At 46.8% G+C, this 26,818-nt stretch overlaps 1 protein-coding gene across 8 annotated transcripts in view; it reads left to right on the top strand.

Moving 5' to 3' along the window:
- The window catches only part of COL7A1 (collagen type VII alpha 1 chain), a 107,619-nt gene that overhangs the window by 8,372 nt on the left and 72,429 nt on the right, over positions 1–26,818 (top strand). For 6 of the 8 annotated variants that reach the window (XM_083602820.1, XM_083602819.1, XM_083602817.1 and 3 more), the window contains exons 3-25: positions 426–606; positions 1,825–1,984; positions 2,408–2,501; positions 3,556–3,714; positions 4,176–4,339; positions 5,884–6,013; positions 7,379–7,498; positions 9,832–9,981; positions 11,237–11,356; positions 14,422–14,568; positions 15,436–15,552; positions 16,417–16,566; positions 18,459–18,587; positions 19,249–19,395; positions 20,319–20,444; positions 21,356–21,499; positions 21,597–21,722; positions 22,383–22,529; positions 23,093–23,218; positions 23,574–23,720; positions 24,700–24,819; positions 25,462–25,608; positions 26,617–26,753. In XM_083602820.1, the coding sequence (XP_083458946.1) occupies positions 426–606; positions 1,825–1,984; positions 2,408–2,501; positions 3,556–3,714; positions 4,176–4,339; positions 5,884–6,013; positions 7,379–7,498; positions 9,832–9,981; positions 11,237–11,356; positions 14,422–14,568; positions 15,436–15,552; positions 16,417–16,566; positions 18,459–18,587; positions 19,249–19,395; positions 20,319–20,444; positions 21,356–21,499; positions 21,597–21,722; positions 22,383–22,529; positions 23,093–23,218; positions 23,574–23,720; positions 24,700–24,819; positions 25,462–25,608; positions 26,617–26,753 (3,188 nt within the window). Of the gene's footprint in view, positions 1–425; positions 607–1,824; positions 1,985–2,407; positions 2,502–3,555; positions 3,715–3,807; positions 3,944–4,175; positions 4,340–5,883; positions 6,014–7,378; positions 7,499–9,831; positions 9,982–11,236; positions 11,357–14,421; positions 14,569–15,435; positions 15,553–16,416; positions 16,567–18,458; positions 18,588–19,248; positions 19,396–20,318; positions 20,445–21,355; positions 21,500–21,596; positions 21,723–22,382; positions 22,530–23,092; positions 23,219–23,573; positions 23,721–24,699; positions 24,820–25,461; positions 25,609–26,616; positions 26,754–26,818 lie in introns of those variants that run through there. The other 2 variants (XM_083602818.1, XM_083602822.1) reach the window with 2 other exon arrangements.

Genomic DNA, 26,818 nt, shown 5'->3' with positions numbered 1-26,818 from the left:
GGCCACTTATGGACTTGATGCACAAAGAGGGAACGAGTCTGTCACCCTCTTGGAATAGGAATGGTTCTGTCTGCCCCTGTGGGAGCTGGAGCCCCAAGCTATCTCTTTCTGATGACTTAACTCTAAAGGAATGTGGTGTGTATGAGGCACTGAAGTAACTCCCAGTGTAAAGGACACCTGATTGGTGTGCAGATATGTTTCTGTCTGCTTTGTGAGTGGCTGTGAATGGCAGCAGTGAATGCAACGCCAACCTGAGAATACACAGTCCTTTCTCCAAAAGGCTTCTGCTACGGGCTTTTGGCCTGCATAGAAGCAGGGTGCAAGGCTGGCCATACCCAGCCTCTGACCCCAAAATGGGATGCCTGTCATGTTTCTGTATTTCATGTGATAGTGAACCATCTGAGCCATGGGTTGTTGTTTTACAGTGGTCTGCTCCAACGTCTACACGGCCGACATTGTGTTCCTGGTGGACGGATCCTCTAGCATTGGAAGAGCCAACTTCCAAATGGTCCGGAACTTCATGGAGGGGCTGGTTGCCCCTTTTGTCAATGTAGTGGGTGAGAGAGGGGTGCGCTTTGGAGCTGTGCAGTACAGTGATGAACCCAGGTGAGTCCCAGCCTCTCTGTCCTCCAGCAGTATTTGCAGGAGCTGCAAATTCATGGTAGATGGGTCTATCCAATGGCTGCGGCTGTCAAATGGGACCTCTCTGATCAGAGGCAGTGTATTGCTGAATACCAGGTGCTGAGGAGGAAAAACAGCAAGGGAGGATCCTTGCCTTCATGCCCTGCCCATAGGCTTTCCAGAGGTGCCTGATGGATGACTGCTAAAAAGAGCGTGTGAGCTGGACTAGACTGGCCCTCAGCCTGATCCAGCAGGGCCTTTCTCATAGTGCAGGTGGCTAACTTGTGACCCTTCAGGTCTTTGTAGTTGGACTCCTATCAGCCCTAATCTATATGGCCCAATAGTCTGGGATGATAGAAGTTGGAGTCCATCAACATCTGGATCTGGCACACCTGTCTTATAGGCTACTATAGAATAGCCTTCCTCCAACCTGTTGGATGTTGTAGGACTCCACCTCCCCTCAGACCTAGCCAGCCAATGGCCAATTGTTGAGGATGATGGGAGTTTCAAACCAACAACATCTTGAGTCCACCATGTTGGGGGATGTGTTCTAGAGCTTTCCATTGTCATAATGTAGATTTGTGCTCAAAGTTCTCTGCATTCCTGCAGTATGATCCTCACAATGCCCAAGGGAGAGAAGGTGCTTCTTATTCACAGAGCTGACTAATTTAATAGAATTTAATTTAATAGGCATTTGGCTGATTAACATTATATGGCCTTTTAAATGTGTCTGTGGGAGGCGGGATTTTAGTTTGTTTTGCCTTTGTTTTATTATGCATTTTGTGTTTTCATTTTGCATGTTTATGTTGTGAACTGCCTTGTGGTTTTTGGATGAAGGGCGTTATACAAATTCAGTAACTAATGATGATAATAGTAATAGCTTAAGCTGGCTATAAAAATGGCTAGGGTGTCTTTTTTTACTTTCAACTTGAGACTTTAGCTCTTTTTTCAAATATAAAAGAAACCTGGATTCACAGCATGGTCTCATTTTCCTTTTCTGAAGAGCCAACCACTCCACTTACACCTGGAAAACTCCTTAAGAGCACCACTGGGAACTTCTGAAAAACTTTCTGGTGATGCACAAGGCTGCCCATAAAGAAATGGTGGCTCATTCAGTGGATTCCACTCAAGAGATGGGCTGGCAGGTCCTGTGACTTCTGCTCCTGCCTCCTCCCCTGACCTTTCCTTTCTTTTTGATCCCAGGACCGAGTTCACGTTCTCCACATACCGCAATGGGACAGCGGTGGTGAAGGCTGTCCGAGAGATGGCCTACAAGTCTGGGAACACACGGACAGGGGCAGGCTTTCGCCATGTGGCAGATAACTTCTTTGGAGCCAGTCAGATCCGGCCTAATGTTCCAAAGGTACCGTGAGAGAGTGTCTTCTGCTAGATCAGAGAGAAGGGTGGCTGGATGGGTGGGAAGTCAGTGGCCAAAGCAGCAGGGTAATATGCTGATGGGACTTCTTAGCCTCCTGGTGGCCTCTCTTTTGGGTTCTGGCAGTGTTGGAGCATGCATGTTATGAAGCTGAATAATTAGCTATCACTGTCTTTGGGAAGGTTGAGAGAGACAGAAGGCGGGGAGCTACCCCCAGGCTGTGATGATGCACATTCCCTTAAAATAGGTCGCATGCGGCAACCCCTCACCATTCCCCCTGCATCTGAGCTACCCAGCTTAGGTGAAGGATCCAAAAAGTTTGCACCAATGTAAATTCAGAAAGAGGCACTTTGCTACAACTCCTTGTTGAGGGTACCTCCATGGCTTATAACTTTCCCTTCTCTGCATCAGATCTGCATCCTCATCACAGATGGAAAGTCTCAGGATGAAGTTGAGGGGGCAGCTGCAAAGCTGAAGGATCAAGGCATTAAAGTCTTTGCTGTGGGTGAGTGTCTACTGCATTCAGGTCCCAACATTCATGAGAACTTCTCCCTTCCTCCATCCCCCATACAGTCATATCTTCCCATAATCTCTGGCTCCTACCATCTGCTCCCTCACCCTGCCGCTGGTTCTCTGTATGAAAAAGCAGAGCTCGGTGGGTGATGCTGGTTAACATCTATACCAGTTCCTACTTGCCACATGAGGAGGCCTAGGCAGGGAACAAGGACTTTGCAAGCAGGTGATGAGCCTCCTAGTTTTGTTATCCCTGGCAATCTTCCCTCTCACAGATGGCACATGTACCTGGGGTGAACATGTGGAAGTGGTTGGCTATTGTGAGAGCAGGATGCTGGATTAGATGGGCCATTGGTCTGATCCATCAGGGCTCATATTATGCTTTTAACATTTTCAAAAACCCTAATAAGAAGATATAGATACACCCCCCAAAATGTTATATCTCAACAGTGGTGAATCACATATGATTTTGAATGTTGAACATGTGCAATTGTCCCTTCTTCAACAAGCCATGAAATATCTTGTGTTGCAGTGTTAGCTGCAGTATCGCATGAGGGTACAATGCTAGCCTGTTTGGGTCTGTTACAATTAGGAGAGAAATTGGCACAGTCCTTGTGTGGGTTGCAGGCACTGTCTGTATCTGTCACTTACAGCAGCCCTCTACTTAAAGTGCTCACATGGTGGCAAGGGGAAGTCTGTAGCTTGGTGGTAGAACATCTGCTTTGGATGCAGAAGGTCCAAGTTTCAACTCCTGGAATGAGAGGAATTGAGGAATGAGAATCTCCTCTGTCTGAGACTAGAGAGCAGCTGCCTGCTCATTGTAGGCAATAATCATCTGCCCTTCACTGTAAACAATACTAAGCTAGAGTGACCGATGGTCAGATTTCCTATGTTCTTGCCTTAGCCTGTAATCAAGGGCCATTATGTATCCCAACACTCCAGTGCATGGAAAAGACAGAGGGTTAGGAAACCCCAAAGAAGGGGAAAATGTGGGTCTGAAGTTGGTTGAAGACGATTGCTACCAGAGTCCTCTGTTTCCCACTCAGGCATCAAGAACGCAGACAGCAGCGAGCTGACCAAAGTGGCTTCCACCCCCACGGAGGATTATTTCTTCTTTGTCACTGACTTTAAAATCCTCTCAACTCTCTTGCCGCTGGTGTCGCGGAGGGTGTGCACCAGCACCGGGGGCATCCTACAGCCAGCAGGTAAAAGGTTCGGGGTGGGGTGCAGGTGCCGCTCAGCTTTGAAGTGCTGCTTCGGTCCTGATTCTCTCTCTCTCTCTCTGGCAAGGGTTGCAAGGGGTTAATTCCCAGCCTGCCCTGTTTCCATGGAAATGCATCAGCAAATCCTGGAGGAAGCTCCTGATCTAATCAATGTGATACTCCACCAGGAACCCTGACCTAAGCTCAGTGTTGGTTTAACCTCACCCTGCGGGTGGGTAGCATTCAATCTTCTTACCCTCCAGTGCTTGCTGGTGTCAACATAAGTTGCTCATCATTCTACAAATCCTTTCAGCTTTTTTGTGTGTGGGGGTTGGGGGGTGGGGAGGAACTGCTTTTCTGAAATTCTTGGCCTTTGCTCACCTTACCTTCTGGGCCTGTGGTGAGCTGCATGTGCCAGCAAGGATCTTGATTTATTCTCTCTGTTTCCTCCCCTCCACTTTAAGGTACAGAGACATATGGTGGCCCCTCGAATTTGGTCTTCCTGGAGCAGGGAACAGATATGCTGAGGATCCGCTGGACGGCGGCTGGTGGTCCCGTAATAGGCTACAAAGTCCAGTATGTGCCTCTCACAGGCTTGGGGCAGCAAATAACAGCTGAGAGGCAGGAGGTGAGGCTTCCCATTTCAGCTCAGTCCTAGGTGTCTTTACCTAGCTACAAGTCACAAAAGGCAGGCTAATCCCAACTCCCCGCTGATGGGGACCCTGTGGAGTGGTGGAAACCAGCACCGCATCCACAGCCTGGCCACTCATGGTGGGGAAGGGGTGGGGAAAGCCTGGAGTGGATGCAGGGAATGGGCTCAACTCCAACCCAGTGCTGGCTTTGAGAGCAGCTTGGGAGCCAGCCGATCCCGGACCAGCTCAGCCCTTCTCTTGGAACACCCTGTTTTAGCGCTTTCTGGATACTGCCAGCAAGTTTTTCCGCCTGGCTGCATGCTTGGCAGGCAGAAGCGGGGAAATCTGCACTGACAGAGTGACACTGGTGTCAGTCAGCCCACCAGCAGCAACCAGAAAGAGGCCAGCTAAGCTGGCAGAAGCGAGCCGAACAACATCTCTGCTCAGTCCAAGCCGTCCTCCCCAAGCCCAGTGTAAGGAAGGCTTAGATTGTAGCTTAAAACATAAACGATGCATTTTATGTTGTTACCCCTGCCCTCCAGAGGTTTAAACTTAGGGTTGATAAGGAAGTAAATGTTTCAGATATTTTAGTCCAGCCATCCCTACATATTGCCATCTTTTCCTTGGGGGGGGGGGGAGAATGAAATGGCTTCAGAAAATTTACTTTTTTAAGCACCCAGGAATAAACTTGACCAGAGCTGTGTGTGTTCATTTACATTTTACTTTTGCACTATTTACCCAGTTTAGATGCCTTCCATTACAAGCTGCAGTTTGGTGTAGTGGTTAAGAGCGGTAGTCTCGTAATCTGGGGAACCGGGTTCGCGTCTCCGCTCCTCCACATGCAGCTGCTGGGTGACCTTGGGCCAGTCACACTTCTCTGAAGTCTCTCAGTCCCTCTCACCTCACAGAGTGTTTGTTGTGGGGGAGGAAGGGAAAGGAGAATATTAGCCGCTTTGAGACTCCTTCGGGTGGTGATAAAGCGGGATATCAAATCCAAACTCCTCCTCTTCTTAACTCCACAGAGAGAAAAAATAGAGAGGCCCATGGATCTTGCCTGTGTTTCCCCCCACAACTTTGGGGAGTTTGTGTGATTGGATAGAGATAAGGAAACCAGCAAAGAGGAATGGGTTAACCTGGGCTTGGTGCCTTCCAGATGTTTGGGGCCAACTCCTGTTAGGGGCTAGCCAGTGGGAGTTGGGGTCTGAAAGACCTGGAGGGCACCAGGTTAGCAAAGGCTGGGTTAGGCACCTCTTCCTCAGTACCGTTGCTCCAGTTGAAACTCAAGGTTCTACCTCTACCTGTCTTCTGTTGCAGCCCTTTGGCTGCTTCACCCAGGCTTTACTGTCCAGGTGCTAATTAGTGTAAGAAGTCCCACACATAGTTCACTATGTTATAGGAGGCCACTGGCAGTCATGGCTTCCTCCCTCATGTGCACGCAGTTAAAATGGATACAAGTGTTTTTGTCATACATGACTAGGGACTGATGCATTCGTCATACTATCTGAAGCTATTTTTTCCATTCATTCCTGCTATTGGACAGGTTAGTTTGGGACCTGGTGAGACAAGTACCGTGCTACGTGGTTTGAGGGGAGGCACAGATTACCTGGTGACTGTTATTGCTCAGTATGCCAACAGCATTGGAGAATCCGTGTCCGGCAAAGGACGTACTCGTGAGTAACGACTTCTGCCTCTGATAATCCCATGTTTCCACAACTTCTTGGAGACGTTCTGTTTATGCCTCTTTGTGGTGACTCTTCACAAGAGCATGATTCGTTTGGGTTTCCTTGTCTGCATGTGGGCTTTGTGCATTTTCCTGTGTGAGGATTGCTTTCTGTGTGGGAACATGGTAGTTGGTATGTGAGTTAGTGTGTGAAGTGGCCACAGCTTCTGAAGTTAGGTACTTGGCAACTGATGGCTGTGTCTTTTTGGCTGTGGCACCCCATGCTTAGAATATTCTCCCCAGATAGACTTACCTAGCTCCTACTTACATGTCCCTTTGGCAAAGACCTTTGTATTTCCCTGGGCCTCCTTAAATACTAGTTGAATCTGGTTTTGCACTGCTTTTGTGATGCTTATGAGTTGTTCTTTTAACTGCTGCTATTAAAATCAAGTTGCCATTGTTGTGTTATATTTACACTGCAGATACCAACTGTGTCATTACCAGTGATGTCTTAAATGGTTTTTTGTACAGTAGTTTTATTGCTGTTAGGATTCGCTTTGGGAAGGAAGGACAGGTTATAAAGTACAGATTCCTGTAGTGCAGGGGGTTGGACTAGATGACCCTTGCGGTCCCTCCCAACTCTACAGTTCTATGATTCTATCATTTGTTTCTATTGACTTAACTGTGTTCAGGGTCTATTACTGAATGTTGTCATGTGTGTGTGTGCGCATGCGTGCGTGCAGTGGTACCTTGTTTTACGAACTTAATCCCTTCCAGAAGTCTGTTCTTAAACCAAAGCGTTCTTAAACCAAGGCGTGCTTTCCCATAGCAACGGGGGACTCAATTTACAAGTGGAACACACTCAACAGGAAGTGAAACATGTTCTACTTCCAAGGCAAAGTTCACAAACCAAAACACCTATCTCCGGGTTGGCAGCATTCTTAATCCAAGTTGTTCATAAACTAAGCTGTTCTTAAACTAAGGTCCCACTGTATATTATATATTACTGCTGTCATCTTGAATTTTGTAACTGATGGTAGCAATGGGGAGGCTATTGGCAGAATATGTTATATCCTCATTTGTGCATCACACATAGCTCTTAACTCTAGGTTGTGGTGGATATAGCAGCACAGATTGAGACGATCTTAAATGCAGGGAGCAGAACTCACCTAAGTTAGCTTATGACAACAGCTGTATGTTGGCTTTTGGTGTTACTCAGTTGCTCACTCTTACTCTTAACTTAGCAAACTCCTATTGTTTTTCTCCTCTCGACACCTGCTGGTAACTGAGGCAACTGCCTTCGTTTCATCTGGCACCCACTGTGTGCCTCAGTCCCACATGAAGGGCACACAGACATATCTTCTTTCTCTTACAGAGGCTGTGTCTGGAGTGGCAAATTTCCAAGTGTTGGATGCAGGACCCACCTTCCTTAGGTTGTCATGGGCCCCTGGTCTGGGTACCCTACAGGGCTACAGGCTCACGTATCTGGGCAGAGGTGAGTGAAGATCATGGCAGGGTTGGCACCTACGGATCAGAAATACCAGTCAGTCCTGTTGTTAGGTGGAAGCACTGCAGAACAACTGTAAGACTGACTCTGAACTCTTTCAAGAGCTGAAAGGCTGCTGCTTTCACCTGCATTGTAAACCATCATTGGACACAGCGTTTCCCACCCACCCCTTAAGCAGCTGCCAACTAAGCAGAGTAAATGCTGATGTTGTGCCTGAATTGTTGCCAAGAAGTACAAGGAGGCAACATGGGCTCTGGGCAGCGGTCATAGGTTATAAGCTAATTTGGTCCTAAGAGGATACTGAGAAGCAACTCTGGAAAATCTTTAGAATGCCTCCTGGTTTTATATCTGGGATAAGAATGTAAGAAGAGCCTGCTGGATCAGGCCCATGGCCCATCTAGTGCAGCATCCTGTTCTCACAATGGCCAACCAGTTGGCTGCAGAAAGAGTGCAATAGCACTCTGCCCGCCTGTGATTCCCAGAAACTAGAATTCAAAGACATCTTGCCTCTGACAGTGGAGATAGAACATAGCCATTGTGGCTGTTGGGTGGGTGCTGTTGTCATGTTTTCCTTGCCTTTCAAGGCTCCAGCTGCAGCAGGAGGGCAAGTAGTGCTCTTTGGTGGAAGCCAGGCTGTTGATCAGAAGAGAGAAACTCAGCCACGCTGGAGTTTGCAGAAGCACAGCTCTTGTGGCAGGAGCTCTTGTTGACGAGGCTTACGCTCTGTGTAATAGCACAGTTTGAAAACAAAGCCTTGAGACAGCGTGGGGTGGAGGAACAGCTTGTGCCAGTGCATGGAGTCCCTCTGTTCAGCTGTGAACGTGCTGCCTGAGCATCTCCTCGTGTGCCTGAGTGTCGCAATACATGCACGTTGTTGCCACAGTTTAGGTTGTCTGCGAGAGAGAGTCCAGGCTTGGGGGAGTGGAGGCTGTTTGGAAGATTCCCTCTACCGTTTCCTGTGTTTTGTGCCTGTTGGAAGCTGCACCTGGAGCTGCCCCTCCCCAGCCTGCAGCCATCCCAGTGCTCAGAGCCCTGGCAGATCTCCCAGAGCCTCACCCACTGGGTGGCCACACCTGTTGCCATGGCAATGCAGAGAATGCTGGCCCTGTGGGCACCAACATGCTGCTGAGCTCAGCAGAAGCAGCCACCGCTTGGGCTGCTGTTTGGCTCTGCATGCAGGAGCCAAATGGCTGCAGTGTCAGCCACAGTGGAACCAAACCATGTCTACCCATGTCTTCCCCCCCCCAAGTCCTTTGTCTTTCATTGTTGGTCACCCCTAGCACCCATTTTCAGCCCCTGTGAAATGTGCTCAGGTCCCTCCCCAGTGGTTTAGACTCCTGCAGTTGGCTGCAGTGATCCAGAAACTCAGAGATGTGTGTGTCTGCTGCTAATTTGAGAGATGCCTACATAAACAAGTGGGGACATACAAGAATTCATGGTGGTGCAGGGATGGACCCCAGCTAGATGGACCACCTCTACCTGCTGCCATCAGCCATGCACACAGACATTTTCTCTCTCACGTGCATACCATCTGTTGCTCAGGAAGTGCTTCCTAGGTGAGACTTGGAGGGGACAGTTTGACCCTCCACTATGAACCTGTAAGACTAGGGAGTATTTACCATAGGCAAAGACCCTCTCTGAACCTGCACAGCCCTCCAGTGTGTCTCCTTGGTTGTCCACATGTGGATTGATTGGATTCTCAAATAGACTATAGATTCCTCCAGGAAATGGAAGGAAGATTATATGCGCATAGGAGGAGCCTTGCTGGATCAGGCCAGGAACCCATCTAGTCCAGCCCTCAGGACCCGAGAGCTGCAGCATTCTCCCTACTTGTGATTCACATGGGTATGTGGAAGTGAAACATAACCATGTATAGCCTTAACCTCCATAATATCACATAGAAGCTGACATGGCCACCAAATCAAAAGTTGGGGTTACATAATGAAACTGGGATGCATATTCTATTATGTATGGAAGATGGAGGAATATTCTGAAAGAAGGAGAAGTGCTTGCACCCTGCGGTGGCTTCAATATGTATGTGCCCCTCAGGTCAGTTTGGGTGCTTTGACTTAGAGCTGTGAATCTCCTCACCTTTCAGTCATTAGACTTGGTCATGTTCTTGACTATATGCAGGCCATTAGCTTAACATTTCAAAAATAAAAGAACCAGTGAGGACTTGTTTGCCAGCAGTGTTTTGAAATAAGAAGCAGCTCACATAACCAATGATGTCATTTATGTGTGGGATCTCTGGTAATGCTATGTGCCTTCGCACTTCTGTTATTTGTGTCCCTGAAGTTCTCCTTGTTTGTTTCCAATCAAAGGTGAAACTCAGCCTGAGGAGATCAGTCTTGGGCCCAGTGCTACTTCAGCCTTGCTCAGCAACCTTCGCCCCAACACTGACTATATGATCACACTCTACCCGATCTACCCCCGTCAGACAGTGGCACCTGCCGTGATCAATGGCCGAACGTGTAAGTCCCATCTCAGTTAAGACCATCAGACTTGGAGAACTGGGAAGAGAGAGATGGCTCTCATGTATTTCTCTACTTGCAAACGAAGATTGTATTCGTGCTTTGATTTTTACATTTCTCCCCTGCAGGTAGAAATAATTTCCTCGGCCAGTGATTCTGACAATCGCTGTGTTTTTAATACGTTAATATTCTTATTGTATTTATGAAACACTTTAATTTTTTTTGCATCTGTTGCCCCTTTCACGACTTTGGATGCATGACCCATAGCCATGATTCATTCTTGTTTCCTAAGATGATAAATCTGTATGTTGGGATCTGTAAACCTGTACTTATTTGTGCTATATGACTTGTTTGCGTTATTTATTTAAACAATTTAGTGGCCAGCGCATGGACAGGCAACCCTGAGTTACCCCAGACAATCACCAAAGTTGCTTGTCCCTAAACCTAGCCCCAATGAGTTCCTAAGGAATTGCAGTCTCTCCCATGTTTAGCAAGAGTTTATAGATTTTGAGAGATGTAGGCTGGCAGTGCTGTAGCACTTTTCAATCGACTGTCTATTTATCTTTAGCTGAGGGTTTTAAACCGATGTTTTAGTTCAGAGGAGGCATCCCATTTTAGATATTATTTGGTGCATGCTTAAAACATCAGTATTCATGCACCATGTTTAAAATACAGTTGTAAATACCGGGAACCATTCCCTTCATTCAGTTTGCGCTGCAGTTAATTAAGAATTAATTCTGTGAGGTTGTGGTGCACCAGCATCTAGACTGTAGGATTACTGGTAAATGGCACATCTCATGGACATGGTAATGGGACAAGGGTAGCGCTGTAGTCTAAACCACTGAGCCTCTCGGGCTTGCCGATCAGAAGGTTGGCGGTTCGAATCCCTGCAACGGGGTAAGCTCCTGTTGCTCGGTCCCTGCTCCTGCCAACCTAGCAGTTTGAAAGCATGTCAAAAAGTGCAAGTAGATAAATAGGTACTGCTCTGGTAGGAAGGTAAGCGGCGTTTCCGTGCACTGCTCTGGTTTTGGTGTTCCATTGCGCCAGAAGCGGCTTAGTCATGCTGGTCACATGACCCAGAAAAACTGTCTGCGAACAAACGCCAGCTCCCTTGGCCTGTAAAGCGAGATGAGCGCCGCAACCCCAGAGTTGTCTGCGATTGGACTTAACTGTCAGGGGTCCTTTACCTTTAATGGACATGGCATGTCTTCACATTTTTCAGTGTTGGTTTTTTTTACCCCTTCTCTATCCTCAGTGGGTTTGTCAGGAGTGCAACAACTGTCTGCCCTGAACATCTCCTCCCAGGGCATGCTGGTGACCTGGCGGGGCGTGAGTGGAGCAACGGGATACCGTGTTACCTGGGGCCTTCTCTCAGGTATGTCTGTTCAGCTGATCCATTTTCTTCCTGTGCTCCAATATCAGGATGCTAGAGCACAGCATGATCAGTCAGATCTGTCACTGTGACTCCACAGATGAATTGACTGTCCCAGAATGCTATGAAAATACACTTTTTTACATGCCCAGTGGGACCTAATCAACTGTAATGATGCCTTATGAAAATACAGGGGTGTTTTCACTTTGCAAATAGCACTATTTGTGAGATGATGGTGTTTCAGCTGCCAGAAAAGAGGGATGCAATTATTTAATTCAATAGGTATATTTGAAGGTTTTTGCAGATGAATATGGAAAGTGCGGGAGGTAGTGTTATGGGTAGCAAATGTGTTGATCATAGCTGTTCAGAACAAGACTTCAAAGCGGCTTGGCCTAGGGCCTAATCAGATGGCTGGCTAAAAAAGAAGCAAGTGACTGGTCCAAACAACTCCTTATACACACACAAAAAGAAGCACCACTGTTCGTGTAAAAAGTATGTTTATCATTTATCAAAAACCAATATGATACTAAACATAAACACAACTTAAGCCCACAACTTAAGCTCATTCAACTTGTGCACATTCAGCTTTATGTGCATGGCAAAAAATTAATAAAAAAATTAAAGTGGGTAGACATCCGGGGGGGTGGGGGTGGGGAAAGACTTTAACATTCTCACCAACCATTGCACCTAGTGTGTTTTGACTATATGCAATTTTGGCTTAAGGCACAATCCCCGGAACGTAACCCCCGTTTAAGTTGCAAGCTTAAACTGTACATGAAGACTCACTCAGTGTAGGATACATGACTATAAAATTTATTCTAGATATGTGATAGAGTGTACTTGCATAATAAGACTATGTGGGACTTTCCTTGCACAGTGTGGCAGCACCTATACTTTGGAATTCCCTGTCTATTGACATCAGGCATGCACCTTCACTGTACTGTTTTTGGTGCCTATTAAAAACATTTTTGTTTAGTCAAGCCTATTCAGACATATAAAATGCTGACATGTGGTGTGTGTGTTTTTGTAACATAGTTTTATTCCCGTTCATCTTTAAACTATTTAACATGGTTGCATTGATATATATCTTTGTTTACAAAAGAGCATATGGGATGCAACAATTACATAAAATTTAAATTAAAACAAACAATCGGATAAACGTTAACAAAGTTGTGTTTCACATGTGTTTTAGTCTGGTTTTTTTTAGCTTATTAGCAGCTGATCTTGCCTTTATTGAAAGCCAGTCTCCTCAACTCTTTTAATGGGTAAACTTTCATGTGTGTTAAGAAAATTCCATGAGGAACCAGAAATTACTGTATTTTTGCTCTATAAGATTCACTTTTTCCCTCCTAAAAAGTAAGGGGAAATGTGTGTGCGTCTTATGGAGCGAATGCAGGCTGCGTAGCTATCCCAGAAGCCAGAACAGCATGAGGGATTGCTGCTTTCACTGCGCAGCGATCCCTCTTGCTGTTCTGGCTTCTGAGAGTCAGAATATTTTTTTTCTTGTTTTCCTCCTCCAAAAACTAGGTGTGTCTTGTGGTCTGGTGCGTCTTATAGAGCGAAAAATATGGTACTCTGGATCGTGGAATCATAGAATTGTAGAGTTGGAAAGGGCCACCAGGGTCGTTTAGTTCAACCCCCTGCAATGTGGGGATCTTTCACCCACAACCCTGAAATGAAGAGTCTCATTCTCCACAGCTGTAGAACTTGAAAATGATAACTAGCAGTGTTAACTGTTCCAACAAGCTGTCAAAATCTCTGCTTTTAAAAAAGAAAGTCAGCTATCAAAAGTATTACATTACACCCCTTCTAATTAATTATATAATTAATATCTTAATTACACAGTGGCGTAGCGTGGGGGGTGCAGGGGGGGCGGGCCGCACCGGGCGCAACATCTGGGGTTAGGGCAAATCCATGGGTTAGGGGGCGCAAATCCACGGGTTAGGGGGCGCAAATCCACGGGTTAGGGGGCGCAAATTACTTGCCTTGCCCCGGGTGCTGACAACCCACGCTACGCCACTGTAATTACATCATGGCTATATTATATAATGAATTACATAATTCATAACTTCATCATTATATAATTATCTTCCATTTAAAGCAGCATTCAAATGCTGTTTTTATCTGAAACTTTATCATGAAATATGGTACCACATCTGCATATGTGGTCACACTTAGTAAAGTGGATAACCCAGAACCAATTTGCAGGATCTGTTGTGTCACTGTTGGGTTCCAGTTCTCTTGTTAACTCATTCCACCTATTGACTGTAGCCATTCCATGCATTGCTGGGAGCCCTTGTGAGATAGTTGATGGAGAGTGTTGCACTTGGACCAGAGAGGCCGGAGTCTGTCTATATATATATATATAAGTTTTCCATTTTAACAATCCAATAAAAACCACATTAAAACATTCCAAATTAATACAATAAAAAAACCAAATGTTATACATCTTCCCATGCTCTGAAGTTCGGGAGGTGATGATCTAATATTGTACTGCATTTCTTAATTAGTCCCAGTAGTCTCAATAAAACATTTCCGATGTTGATCCTTCATTTATTTTTAACAGCCTCTGAGTTCGTTTAGGAAGCAGGTTAGTCCTTTGTAGTTCTGTGTAAAATATTTTAAGTTTCTTCTTTTTTATCTTCCACCACGCTTAACCCTTTGTGAAATGGACAGGATCCAGACATGATATATATTGTAAAATAATCAGTTTGTTCCAGGGGAACTTTTTTCCTTGTTATTGTCGATACTCAGTATTGATGTGTGTCCATGAAGACAGCTGTATTTGTTTAGGTGGGACATTGGTCACTTTCAGGGAGACTGCTGATGGCATCCTCTCTGCTAGGGACCATCCTCTCATTTCTGTTTTCTTAGAGTTTTCTATGTCCCTGTGAAGATTAACTTAGTAGATAGTCTTCTCCCTCCTCCCAATTAAACCAAGTGTGAGAAGTCCGCAGGCCATTTGAATGCAGACCACTCTAAGGTTCATCTCCGCACGCAGTGAACATCTCCACATGCATTAAATACTCTGCTGTCAACTTTTGTTTGTTTGTTCTGTGCTTTCTCAGGTCAGGATGTGCAGAGAGCTGATGTGGATCCCAGCAAAAACTCCTTCTTGTTGACTGGACTGCAGCCTGATAGTGATTACCTGGTGACTGTTGCTCCAGTCTTTGGGCAGCTGGAAGGGCCAAAAGCCTCCATCAGGAGGAGAACTGGTGTGTGTTGTGTGCCCGAGGGAGTATTTGTGGTTTGTTTGTTTGTTTTATTGTTGTTATTAGCAGTAAATCGTGCTAGTATTGGCCAGGCAAAGTGAGGCCTGTGGTTTAATAATTATTGGTCTATTCAGCATTCCATTTATAATGTGATAACTCAAGTTTAAACTAGCTTTACACAGAGGTACCAGAATTGTTCAGGGCACAGTTCTGTGGTACAGGTTTGATTACCAGCTCACCCCCTCCCCTCACACCAATACAGTCGTACCTTGGTTCTTGAATGCCTTGGGACTCGTCTGTTTTGGCTCCCGAACGCCGCAAACCCAGAAGTCAGTGTTCCGGTTTGCAAACGTTTTTCGGAAGCCAAATGACCAATGCGCTTCTGCGGTTTCCGATTGAGTGCAGGAAGCTCCTGCAGCCAATCAGAAGCCACGCCTTGGTCGTCAAACATTTTTGGAAGTCAAATGGACTTCCGAAACAGATTCTGTTCAACAACCAAGGTATGACTATATTCAAAAGGGGGAAAGGAATGCAAAATACAGTGCAGTGTTGCAACTCTGCTGAAGATTGAGTGAGACACTGCAGTGAAGATTGGTTTGTGTGTGTGTGTGTGTGTGTGTGTGTGTGTGGCAAGATCCCATTGGGCATCTCAAAGGCAAAGCCCAGCTGGGCCCCTCCTTTTTAAAGAGTGACAGAGCTTGTCATAGTGGGTGTTTTGATTCAGATTGGCTCCCTACCCACCTCCACAAATGAACTTCTCCTATAGTCACAGGCATATGTGGAAAGTGGAGTACTGAGTACTGAGTGGTTCTCAAGCGTTTTCTAAGAGTCTCAATCCTCCTGAGTCCAGTTTCTCTTTGCTATGTTTAGAAGCCATTATACTCCAGACTCTGAGAATTGTCACTATTGATCCAACATCTATCCAGTTGGCCTGGAACATCATCCCTAATACCCGAGGTTATCGGCTGGAATGGAGAAAAGCAACAGGTAACCTAGCCTGATTCCTTCCTTATGGAAAGGAGTGTGAAAGTTGATTCTTTTCCAGCCACTTCCAGATTTTCCTGAGATGTGATCTCTGAGGGTCCTCCATAGGCATGAGGCTCCTCTCTATAGAACAAGGCATAAGAGAAAGAGTATAGGGTTGTTGCTGCAAAGCCTGGACAAAACGGGAAGATCTGATGAAGTTGGTGGACTGGATGTGCAAACGATTGCTGTGACTAAGAATTGACAAATTTATTTCTGCTCCATGCCATTTCCACAAGTGCTCTCTTATAAATCTTTTCTGTTCCATCTTTGCATTAATTTCTAATTTATTTATTTTGTTAAAGCCACATGAAAATTCACATGTAAATATTTATTTACACACTTTTATGTACACAGTGGTACCTCGGGTTACATACGCTTCAGGTTACATACGCTTCAGGTTACAGACTCCACTAACCCATAAATAGTACCTTGGGTTAAGAACTTTGCTTCAGGATGAGAACAGAAATCGTGCTCCGGCGGCGTGGCAGCAGCGGGAGGCCCCATTAGCTAGAGTGGTGCTTCAGGTTAAGAACAGTTTCAGATTAAGTACGGACCTCCGGAACGAATTAAGTACTTAACCCGAGGTACCACTGTATATTTTTTATCAAAATACACATTTCAAAACTCCCCCCCCCCCAATATGTGTGTTTTAAAAATGCATTTGACTACATTAAGGAAAGAAAACCTGTGTCATGGAAATGCAAGTGTTTGTAGAGAACAAAGTTTCCATCCAGACATTAGTCCAGGAGGTGCAGATCAGGTCAGTCAGACCAGAGCTCATAAATTCCCTAGCATCCTTAAATGTGATCTTGTGCTGATCTCCAGGTTTGGAGCCCCCCAGGACTGTGACACTGCCCACCAATGAAAACAGCTACACTCTGACAGGGTTGCAGCCAGGCACTGAATACCAGATCACTCTCTTCACCTTGTATGACGGCAAGGAAGTGGCCACCCCAGTTACCATCTTGCAGACTGGTGAGTAAGTGATTAATGACTTGCAGCATGTTTAGCCCTTGCCACCTTGCTTTCACTTCTGGAGAGAAGGAAGGGCCCTTGCAGTAGAACTGCCAAGTTTATCTCTCTGAGCAGTAGGCTGATATTAGGATAAATCTGCCTCTTCTGAACCTTGCTCTACATATTGATGAGATGTTTGTCTTTGGGTGAGTTTTGTTTAAAGTGCCGGGAAGTGCTTATACCTTTATACAGAAGAAGAACCATTTTTTTTTTAAATGATCAAAATAAGGAAAATGTCCTTGCAGAAGCTGAGTGGTTAGATGGTGGAATTCTGAATATGCAAGTTAATTTAAATTAAGTAGAACTAAGCCAAAATGCACCTCCCACTTTAGATGATAATATGAGGCGGGGCGGGGCGGGGCTTCAAAAGCAGGGGAAATGAATTCATTTGCTGTGTGTGTGGTGTTGTCATGTAAACAAAACAGAATGGCCCTGTGCTGCCAAAATGTTATTTTGGTGGCTGCATGACCCCTGACTGGCTAGACCACAAAGCATTGAAAATATGCCCCCACCTCTTTTTTAAAAAGAGGGTGAGATCCCTTTAAAAATATACCGATATATAATCTTTGGGAAACCAAACCCTCATTTTTGTCACCAAAAACGTTTGCTCACAGGAGGTTACTTTGCAATTAAGATTAGAAATCAAACATTGCAGAAAACCAATCTTAAACCAACAGTTCTCCCCTGTGATGTAATTTTTCAAAAAATTATGTAGACATTTCTACCCCAGATGTGTTGCAGTGCTTTTGCTTTGAACATACCTTTAGCGAATGGGATGTGAATGAATATAAACATTAAAGATGCCTTCCTCAACCTGATGCCCTCCATATGTTTTGGACTACATCTCCCATCAGCCCCATCCAGCATGGCCAGTGGTCAGGGATGAATGGGAGTTGTAGTCTAACAACACCCAGAGGAGGGCACCACATTAAGGAATGCTGGAGGAAAGCTTCTGAGCGTGTTTTATGGGTGTTTCTTTCATTCGCCATGGGTGTCAGGTGTGAGAGAGAGAGCAGGGAGCTTAAGGTCCTTGGAAGAGCCCAAGCCTTCCGCTTCTAGGCTTCCAAATGCTGAATGGCTGTAGCTTGGAAAGCCAGGGATGATGCAAGTGGCAGGAGTCCTCTTTGCGCTGGGCCGCCAACCTGTTTCTTTGACTCCAATACATGTTTATTTCAAGCAGGGGCAGGAGACCTGCAGGTGGGCAGGGAAGATCTCTGCAGGTTTGGGGTGTTCACATGTGCTCCCTTTGTTTCCCCTTCTCTTGGGAACCGATCCCCATGGTTTCCTCCAGCCAATCAAGCAGTGGCGTAGCGTGGGGGGTGTAGGGGGGGCCGGCCGCACTGGGCGCAACATCTGGGGGTTAGGGGCGCAAATCCACAGGTTAGGGGGCACAAATCCACGGGTTAGGGGGTGCAAATTACTTGCCTTGCCCCGGGTGCTGACAACCCACGCTACGCCACTGCAATCAAGTACTAGAATTGTGGACTTGAACCTTCCACACCAGCAGCCACGGCTCATAAGCCAAGTTGGTTGCATAACGTTCTGAAAAATCCCTATTTTTCTGCAGCAGAGCTCTAGGCCCCTGGTTGGCCTTCTACGTGCATCTCTTCCATGTTGATCAGATCTGTATGTTATTAAGCTGTATGCTGCTTTTTTGTTTTTGCTGATGTTCAAAGTTCAATATGGGGGTCCTCCTCCGCATCTCTTCTGCTGCAAACAAATTATGGCTTTCCCTGTAATGAGGACCTGGTGCAACCACTCTATCTGCTATGGCTGGTCCCGCTCCTCGTCATGCTGGCACCTTGGCTCCCCTCACTGGCTTCCTTGCGTTTGAGCTGTGATTTGTCTTGCAGGGGTGGCACAACCCGTGGGCAGCATCTCTGACTTGAGGGTCACTGAGACTTTGGGGAACAGAGTCAGACTGGCCTGGACAGGAGTCCCTGGGGCCACAGCATATAAAGTTGTGCTACGCAATACCCAGGGTGAGTATCTAGGGGAAGCAGAATTGTGGGGATGGGATTGCTTCATGATGGTTCTGGTGCTATTGAAGACCCAGTTTGCAATCTCAGCTAATAGGAGCAGGGATGCGGGGGGAAGCAGAAGAATTTGGTCCATTAGGGAAAATGGGGCAGTATCACATCAGCCTCAGCCAGAGCTCAGCCACCACCCTGAGCTCTGGCTGAGGCTGATGTGATACGCCTGCCTTCTTACTTGCATTCAGTCCAGGAGGACTGTCTGTCATCTTCCTCCTTCTTAATGTGAGTGTTGCCACTGTCAGAGTCAGAAGAGCGGAGAAGGGCAGTGAAACCCAAATTAGATAGCTCTGCCTGTCATGGCCTGTCATGGTCCTGGCCCCACTTACTGTCAGCCTCTCTGCCTTCCACCCTACTAGTCCCAAATGGCAGCCATAGGAGAGGAGGCAGAGTTGTGCAGTGCAATGCAACAGCATTTGTTGACAGATGGATACCCTGTCCAGAAATTGTTCCTCCGCCAACTCCCGATACTGTCTTAAATGTCTCTCAGTTTTACTTCACAACCAAGAGGGCTAGGAACTTTCCTGCCTTAGAAAACCAATGTGAGTGCCTCATTTGCAAGTGAAATTTGTGAATGTGTAGCACGTGGTTGCTTTGGTCTCTGCTGCAGATGGCACGGAGAAGACACGGCGTATCCCAGGCTCCCAGACCACCGAGGACCTGACTGATCTGAAAGAGGACGTTGTGTATGTGGTGCGCGTGTCAGCAGTTATTGGCAACCGTGAGGGTAGCGCTGTTCCTCTCAACATCCGAATCCGTAAGTGTCAACCAACTAATCCCAGATAGTCCTAGGCCCTTTTCAGAAATTAGCCTCCATGTGCATGGAAGTAGGAGCAGGGCCACATATGCTAGCACCATTGCCACCAGCGCCAACCTGAGACCTTGGTGCAATGGGAGGGAGAGCCTGTGCCAGTTAGGTGGAACTCAGGTGGGTCTCCAGCTCCTAGGCTTGAGAGCCATGCACTGCTTCCACAGCCAGAGGCAGTAATGCTTCTAAATATCAGTTGCTGGAAACCACAGGAGGAGAGGGTGCTCTTGTGCTTGGGTCCTTCTTGAGAGTTTCCTGGTTGGCCACTGTAAGAAAAGGATGCTGGAGTAGATGGGTCATTGGCCTGATCCAGCAGGTCTTCTTGTGAGAAGATTTAACAGGTCACTCCCCATCTGCAGTGTGGTGATAATAATTCCTCCCTGAGACAGGAAGCACTTCAAAAACTCCCAAGGCAAGAGGGGAGAACATTTTCCAGCCAGAGGGCCACATACCTTTATGGGTAGCTTTCTGAGGGCCACATATCAGTGGTGGATGGGGCCAGAGGGAAATGTGGGTGGAGCAATAGATGTGACTCTTTGGTACCATAGGCTGCATCACAGCCATGCAAATGTCAGGGGTTTCTTCATAGATGCACTCACTTCCATATCCCATTCAGACAAACCAAGGGCATCATCACATGTCAAGGACACATTGCAACCAGGCAATAGCACTTCAGGAAGGTGTGGAGTAGGGCTGGTGAGGAACATGGCCTGAGGAGGGGAGGGGTGACTTGAGGAGGAGCATGGTCTGGGGGCAATATAGACACCCTCTGGGCCTGAAGTTCTCCACCCCTGCTCCAAAGTGGCATGTAAGTGTTTGTGTGTGACCAGTTTTTCCTAGCCAACCTCTCAATTCTGTCTTTGGACTTGCAGAACGCCCATCTGTGGGCAGCATCACCAACCTACAAGTGGCTGCCCTTGGACCCAGCCAATTGCGGGTGACGTGGAATCCAGTTGCCGGGGTTACCGGATATAAGGTGACGTGGCGGCAGAGAGATGGTGAGTTGTTCTGTGTGTGACAAAAATAATATATTCTGGCTTCAGAATTAGGCTTAATTGGAACTTGGGGGTCTGCTGTATTTAAGGACTAAAGTGTAGTGTCAAAACTAGAGAGATGAAATATATCAGGGGTGGGATAGGGCAGGAAGGAGAACTAGTTTGGGACTGCTCCCCAGTTACAAAAATGACAGACTCAATTAGCCTGATTAACTTGGGGAAATTCTCCACATAGGTTAATTCTAAAATGCAATGCCATTAGGTTAATTCTAAAATGCAATGCCATTTCAGACAGGGTAGTTTAATGAAGCTGTTTTGAACCATTTTTAATAATCGCGTTTTTATGTTGTAACCTGCCCTGGGACCTTAGGGTGAAAAGTGGAAAATAAATAAATAAACAATCAACCAACAGGAGTCTAGTTTAATCAGCAATCTAGAGATCTCTGAGTTTGTTTTTTATAACCAAGCAGGGAAACAGTTTTGTATTTCAAAGGTGAAATACAATAGCCAGGAATTCTTAGCTTGGGTTCAGCTTATAAAAAAAAAAACCCACTCCAGTTGGAATTTGTATTCCTTTGGGCAGCAAAATCTCTCTCAATTGGTCTCTCCTTTTTCAAAACACTCACACTCAGTGTTGCTGTTATGAAATATTTGTCTCAGAAGGATGTAGACTGGTTTTGTGGTATGCCTGGAAGCTGTTCTGTTGAAGGATACCTTGTTTGTGCTAAGATATGCTGTTTCTTTTGGAAATTTCTGTCTGGACTCTTACTTGGCAATTGTGGCAGAAAAAGATTCCCAGAGCTGCTGTCTGGTAGCTCTCAGCTGAGGGATTTATTGCCGTAATAGTCCACCCTGTTTTCAACCCTGCTTTATGGAATACGCTTCCTCCAGCTTGATGTTGTCTTCTCCCCCAGGTCAAGAGTTCTCTCAAGTCCTTCCAGCTAATAGAAACTCCTACACTATTGAGGGCCTGAGGCCTGGGTCTTTCTATCTCATTGGGGTCTCTGCATTGGTTGGCAACAGAGAAGGGAGTCCGGTTACCGCCACAGCTACAACAGGTGAGGTCAACTCTGGCTGTAGAACAGGGATGCCCACAGCAAGTCCCTCTCAATGGCACTGCTCTCAATCATCCTTTCCTGTTCTTTTGTTTTGCAGCCCCTGATCAAGTGGGAATGGTCACCAGCTTACAGGTCCTGGAGTCTCGGAGCACGGATGTGCGAGTCACATGGGTTGGTGTGCCTGGAGTTACAGCCTACAGAATTGTGTGGGGCCGCAGTGATGGTACAGTAGCTCCTCAGTTTATCAGTAGTCTGCCTGCATTGATGCTGTTTCTGATGCCGATGTTTCTCCCAGAAAGTGAGATAGCAGAACCTTTGGAAGTCCCAGAATCCAAAGTCCCATTTGTTTTTCCCAAGTATGAAACAGGTTAAGACAGGGTTTAGAAACCTCTAGCCTTCCACATGTTGCCAGACTGCAACTCCCATCTTTCTGACCATTGGCCATGCTGACTGGGGGCTGATGGGAGTTGGAGTCTAACAATCTTTGGAGGGCTACAGGTTGCCCATCCCCATTGTAGAGCAAGGATAACCTTTTGTCTGTGAATAGTATCAAGATTTGCACTTGCATTAAAGTGTTAAGATCAGAAGGCGGAAAATATGAAAACAATGAGAAGAGGCAGGAATGAAGATTTGGAGATATGCTTCAGAGGTCCAGACCAAGGGGAGCCTGGAAAAATTAATAATTACAATTTTGGACTACAATTTGGTCGTTTTTTAATTTTAGTTTATTGTTTTTAATTGGATTATGATGCGGATATGTTGACTGGCTGTTTTTATTGGAAAATCAATAAAAATGACTTAAAAAAGAAAAGATTTGCACTTGTGAACTGGGATAGACTGGAATGATTTTGCCCATCCTTTTAAACTCTGCTCTGCTTCGAAGGTGGACCTGAAAACAGCAAGCTGGTCTCGGGAAGCACCAATTCCTTTGATATCCAGAACCTGGAAGGTGGAGTCAGCTACACTGTGAAGGTCACTGCACTGATTGGCAACCGCGAAGGAGACCCTGTGTCTCTCATTGTCACCACACGTAAGACTTCAGTGGATTTGTGTGCCACATCTCTGTCTAGTCCTCATTTCAAGGAGCTCTGGGCACTACTCTGGCCACTCTGAGAGTTAGGCTGGGGGTTTGGAGACGGTGATTTGCCCAAGGTTGCTGGTGAACTTCATGGGCAAGTGAGTGAGGGGTGTGAGCATCAACTGACTCATTTTAGGTGGGGTTTGGCACCCTGAATTAGGCAGCAGCTGCATTTGTAGCTGTCATCCCAGAAGCTCCCTGGAAGCAGAGGCTGTGAAACAGGGTGTGGACAGGGGTTTTCCAGCTCTTTGGAATGCGCATCTATGGAGGGTGCCAGCTGCAGTTCCTAAACAAAAGTTGAAAGGCCTTGTATTCATCCCACATTAAATACCCAAATGGACTCCTGGAGCACCCTGCAGGATGAGTCCAGGTGCATTCTTCAGTTCCCCTCAGCAAGGTTCACTCCCTTTATCCCGGACAAATAGCTCCTACTACAGTGCCTTCTCCTATCCATAGCAGCAATTGACCTCCCTGGATCCTCTTCCTTTGCTAATCCTCCCAACCTTTCCTCTCAGCGACAGTCTCAGTTCAGCCAGTTGGGAATCTGCGTGTGACCGACTCCTCTGAAAAGCACATCCGGGTCGAATGGAGCCCAGCACCAGGAAGCACAGGCTATCGGCTTGTCTGGCAGCCAGCAGATGGTGAGTATTGTCTACACCAGAGGTGGGGAACCTCAGGTCTGGGGGCCTCTCTCTCTGGCCTCCTTGCCCTTAGGACTCTCCTCAGCCACCCCTGCTTTGCACCCTTTTAAATGTTTCCTTCCTCCCCAGCTGGAACTCTGCCTGGGTAGAAGGGTGTGTGTGAATTTGCATTTGTTGCTCCACCTACTTTCGTTTCTGGACCCACCCACCTTTGGCATGTGGCCCTTGTAAGGTTGCCTATAAGGGAATGTGGCCCTTGGCCCAGAAAAGGTTACCCAGCCCTGTTGTGCTACCTACACCTCTCTTACTTCCACCCATCACTCAGGAAATTAACTCCCTCTCTTACCCGGGGCAGGAGGACCAGAGAGGAGCCAGCTACTTCCGGCCAATGTCAACACCTATGACATCAGAGACCTGCAGCCAGGAGGGCGTTATGAAATCCGCATCACTAGCCTGGTGGGCAACCAGGAGAGCAGAGCTGTGGCTGTTGTTGCCAACACTGGTAAATCCGCCTTCCATCCTCCACTAAGTTGGCCAGCCTCTGCAGGCACAGAGATCAGCTAGAAGACACGTTCTGCCTATTTTTGAATTTGGGAGATAGTCAAAATGTACCTCACTCTCGCAGGTGCCCTTAGGTTGCCTCTTGTCCCCTGTGCGACTCTGCCTCAGGCCTGGCTCTGCTTGGAGTAAGGTAGCCATCTCATGGTGGCATCTTCAAATTGCATTTCATCGGAGCTAAAAGGCTTCGTTCGCTGTGCTCTCCCTTCTTTCCTAGGTCTCACATATGTGACCTGATAAGCGGTGGTGGTTGAGAGTTGTGTGTCTTTCTTGTTATTTATTTACTTATTTAATTCAATTTATGGACCCTTTCTCATGAACTATGTCAAAGTGATTTCACAGTAAATTACTTGGGTGTGTATACCCTGCCAGAGGAGTGGATTGGAGGGTTTATAACTTCAGACAGTATTAAGGTGTTTGTATGTTGTCCCCCAAAATAATGTGATGTATAGGTTCTTTTGTTTCTGCCCTGTTAAATGTTTTAAACCCATCTTGCTGTTTTTTCCTCAACTTCTAAAGAAAGAGTTTTTTGTTTTGTTTTTACATCTACAGTGGTGTTTATATATTATATTTTTGTGTTGCCTTTCCATGGAAAATGCTGAATGAATCACTGTAACAAACCAGTGGTGGCTAGTTGTGTATATGGCGCTGTTCTCACATCTTCTGTGCTGTGAAAACATCTTTGTGATGAAAACACTCTCGCTTGTACATGGTAGTTATAACTACTGCAAAGGACTTCTGCAAAGCTCGGGGATGTAAGTGCTTCCATGAGGAGTCAATGGCACTGGGGAGAATGTTTCACTAGTGTGGTAACTACTGTAATTGATCATGATTATGGAGTCTCAGTTGCTTCTCTTGGTGGAGGCAAAGATTGTCTGAAGGCCCCAAACAACTGCCTCACCTTTTTACCTCTGCTTGTCCAGCAGCAATGGGTCGTGTGACCAACTTCCGGGTGGCAGAGATTCAAAGGGATGCTGCGATTTTGACCTGGACTCCTGTTCCTGGGGCCACTGGCTATCTCCTCACTTGGAAATCTCCACGAGGTAATGGCAGAGCTTGAGGACCAAACTGCTTGGCCATTGAGGAGTGGGTGGGTATGAAAGAGGAAATACGGGCAGTGTGTCCTAGTGCCATCACCTCCTCCAGCTCTTGCACAGCTAAAGACTGGACGAGGAAAGGCAGATTGCAGCTAGCTAGCAAGAACAGATCTCATTATATCTTGGCCTTCCTCCAGCAACCTCAGGGCAGCGTGCATAATTCTCCTCCCCCAATTTATCCCCCCACCAACCTTGTGAGGTAGACTGAGGCTGAAAAACATTGATTGGATCAAGGCCACCCAGGGAATTTCGTGGCTGAGTTGAGATTTGAACTGGAATCCATATTCCAATACTTTTAAAGTACTGCCCCACACTGGCTCATAGGAAGCATGAAAATGATTGGAAGATTATTCCTTCCTTGGCAGATGTAGCTGGTTCCCCCACCCTCCCCACCCCTCACTTTTCTCCTTTCTCCAGAGGTCATGCACAGGCCAAATCTTCTCATGGCATACCTTCTGCCACTGGTTCCAAGACCCACTGCAGGCTTGAGATCTGTTACATGGGGGGAGGGGCCACGGCGTCCGTACTGGGTCATCCCCTTGTGGAATTGCCCTTGTTAACCTCCTTCATGCTCTTGCTATCTTCCAGACGAAGTGGAAGCACAGAGAACGTTGCCTGGGTCTGCCACATCGCACCAAGTGTCTGGCCTCCGCCTGGGCAGGAGCTACACCTTCACCATCCGCCCGCTGTTTGGGAGCGTCACAGGTCCTGAGACTTCTGTGACTGACCGCACAGGTGAGGTATCCTTGCACCTGGGAGGGAAATGCAGGACCTCTCCTACGTTGGAAGGCTTTCAAAGAGGACTGGACAAATTCAGGGAGCCATGATGGCTCTGCCTCTGCTTCAATGGTCAGAGGCAGTTTCTGGAAACCAAAGGGGGGAGAGCGCTCTTCTGCTCGAAACCTGCTTCCGGGTTTCCCACAAGCATCTCCTGGTATGTCCCACGGAGGACCTTACGGTCTTCAAACAAAAACATTTTGGAGGTCCCAGGCCACAGGGAGGTTAGACTGGCCTCAACCAGAGCCAGGGCTTTTTCAGCTGTGGCCCCGATCTGGTGGAACGCTCTGTCACAAGAGACTAGGGCCCTGAGGGACTTGACATCTTTCCACAGGGCCTGCAAGACAGAGCTGTTCCACCAGGCCTTTGGCCAAGGCACAGCCTAACACCCTCCTTTGGCAATCCTCACAGAACTCTAGACCAATGGTTGTCATTAATTTGATTGGAATTAATTTTATAATGAAATGATTTTAGAATGTTTTATCGTTTTACTGTTGTTAGCCGCTCTGAGCCCGGCTTCGGCTGGGGAGGGCGGGATATAAATAAAATTTATTATTATTATTATTATTATTATTATTATTATTATTATTTATTATTTATTATCTGGTTGGCCACTGTGAGAACAAGGATGCCGGACTCGATGGGCCAGTGGCCTGATCCAGCAGAGATCTTCTCATGTTCTCATGTTGTGCCCAAGGTCCTCACTCCCTGTTATGTGTTATGCTCCCAAGGAAAACAGGTGGAGCTAGGTTGGATCATTTTTGCTTGGGCTGTTTCTGCCAGGCCTTGACATGCCACCTGGATCCCTTCTGTGCTCCGAATCAAAAGCCATTTGGCTGTGCACAAGGATTGTGCACAAGGGCTGCTTCTCACGTGGGTGGGTGGAGAAAAGTCTCTTTGTTTTTATGTGCCCTGACCTCCGCTTTGACACCAACCCTACTCATTTTGAAACGTTCCCCTCTACAGTCTGCCGAGACGCCCGCAGAGACGTAGTTTTTCTCGTGCATGCCACTCGAGACAACGCCTACAATGCAGAGGCCGTGCAGAGCATCCTCTCCAACACTGTATCTGCACTGGGCCAGTTGGGTCCTGGTGCCACCCAGGTAATGACTGACATAAAAGGGCTGCAGCTCTTCCTTTTGGCTCGGTTTGCATGTGCTGTGGGTGT

The sequence above is a fragment of the Podarcis filfolensis genome, assembly GCF_964270895.1.
Source record: "Podarcis filfolensis genome assembly, chromosome: 2".
Taxonomy (NCBI): domain Eukaryota; kingdom Metazoa; phylum Chordata; class Lepidosauria; order Squamata; family Lacertidae; genus Podarcis; species Podarcis filfolensis.
The sequence above is the reverse complement of the archived record's forward strand: the minus strand, read 5'-3'. Positions and strand labels throughout refer to the sequence as shown.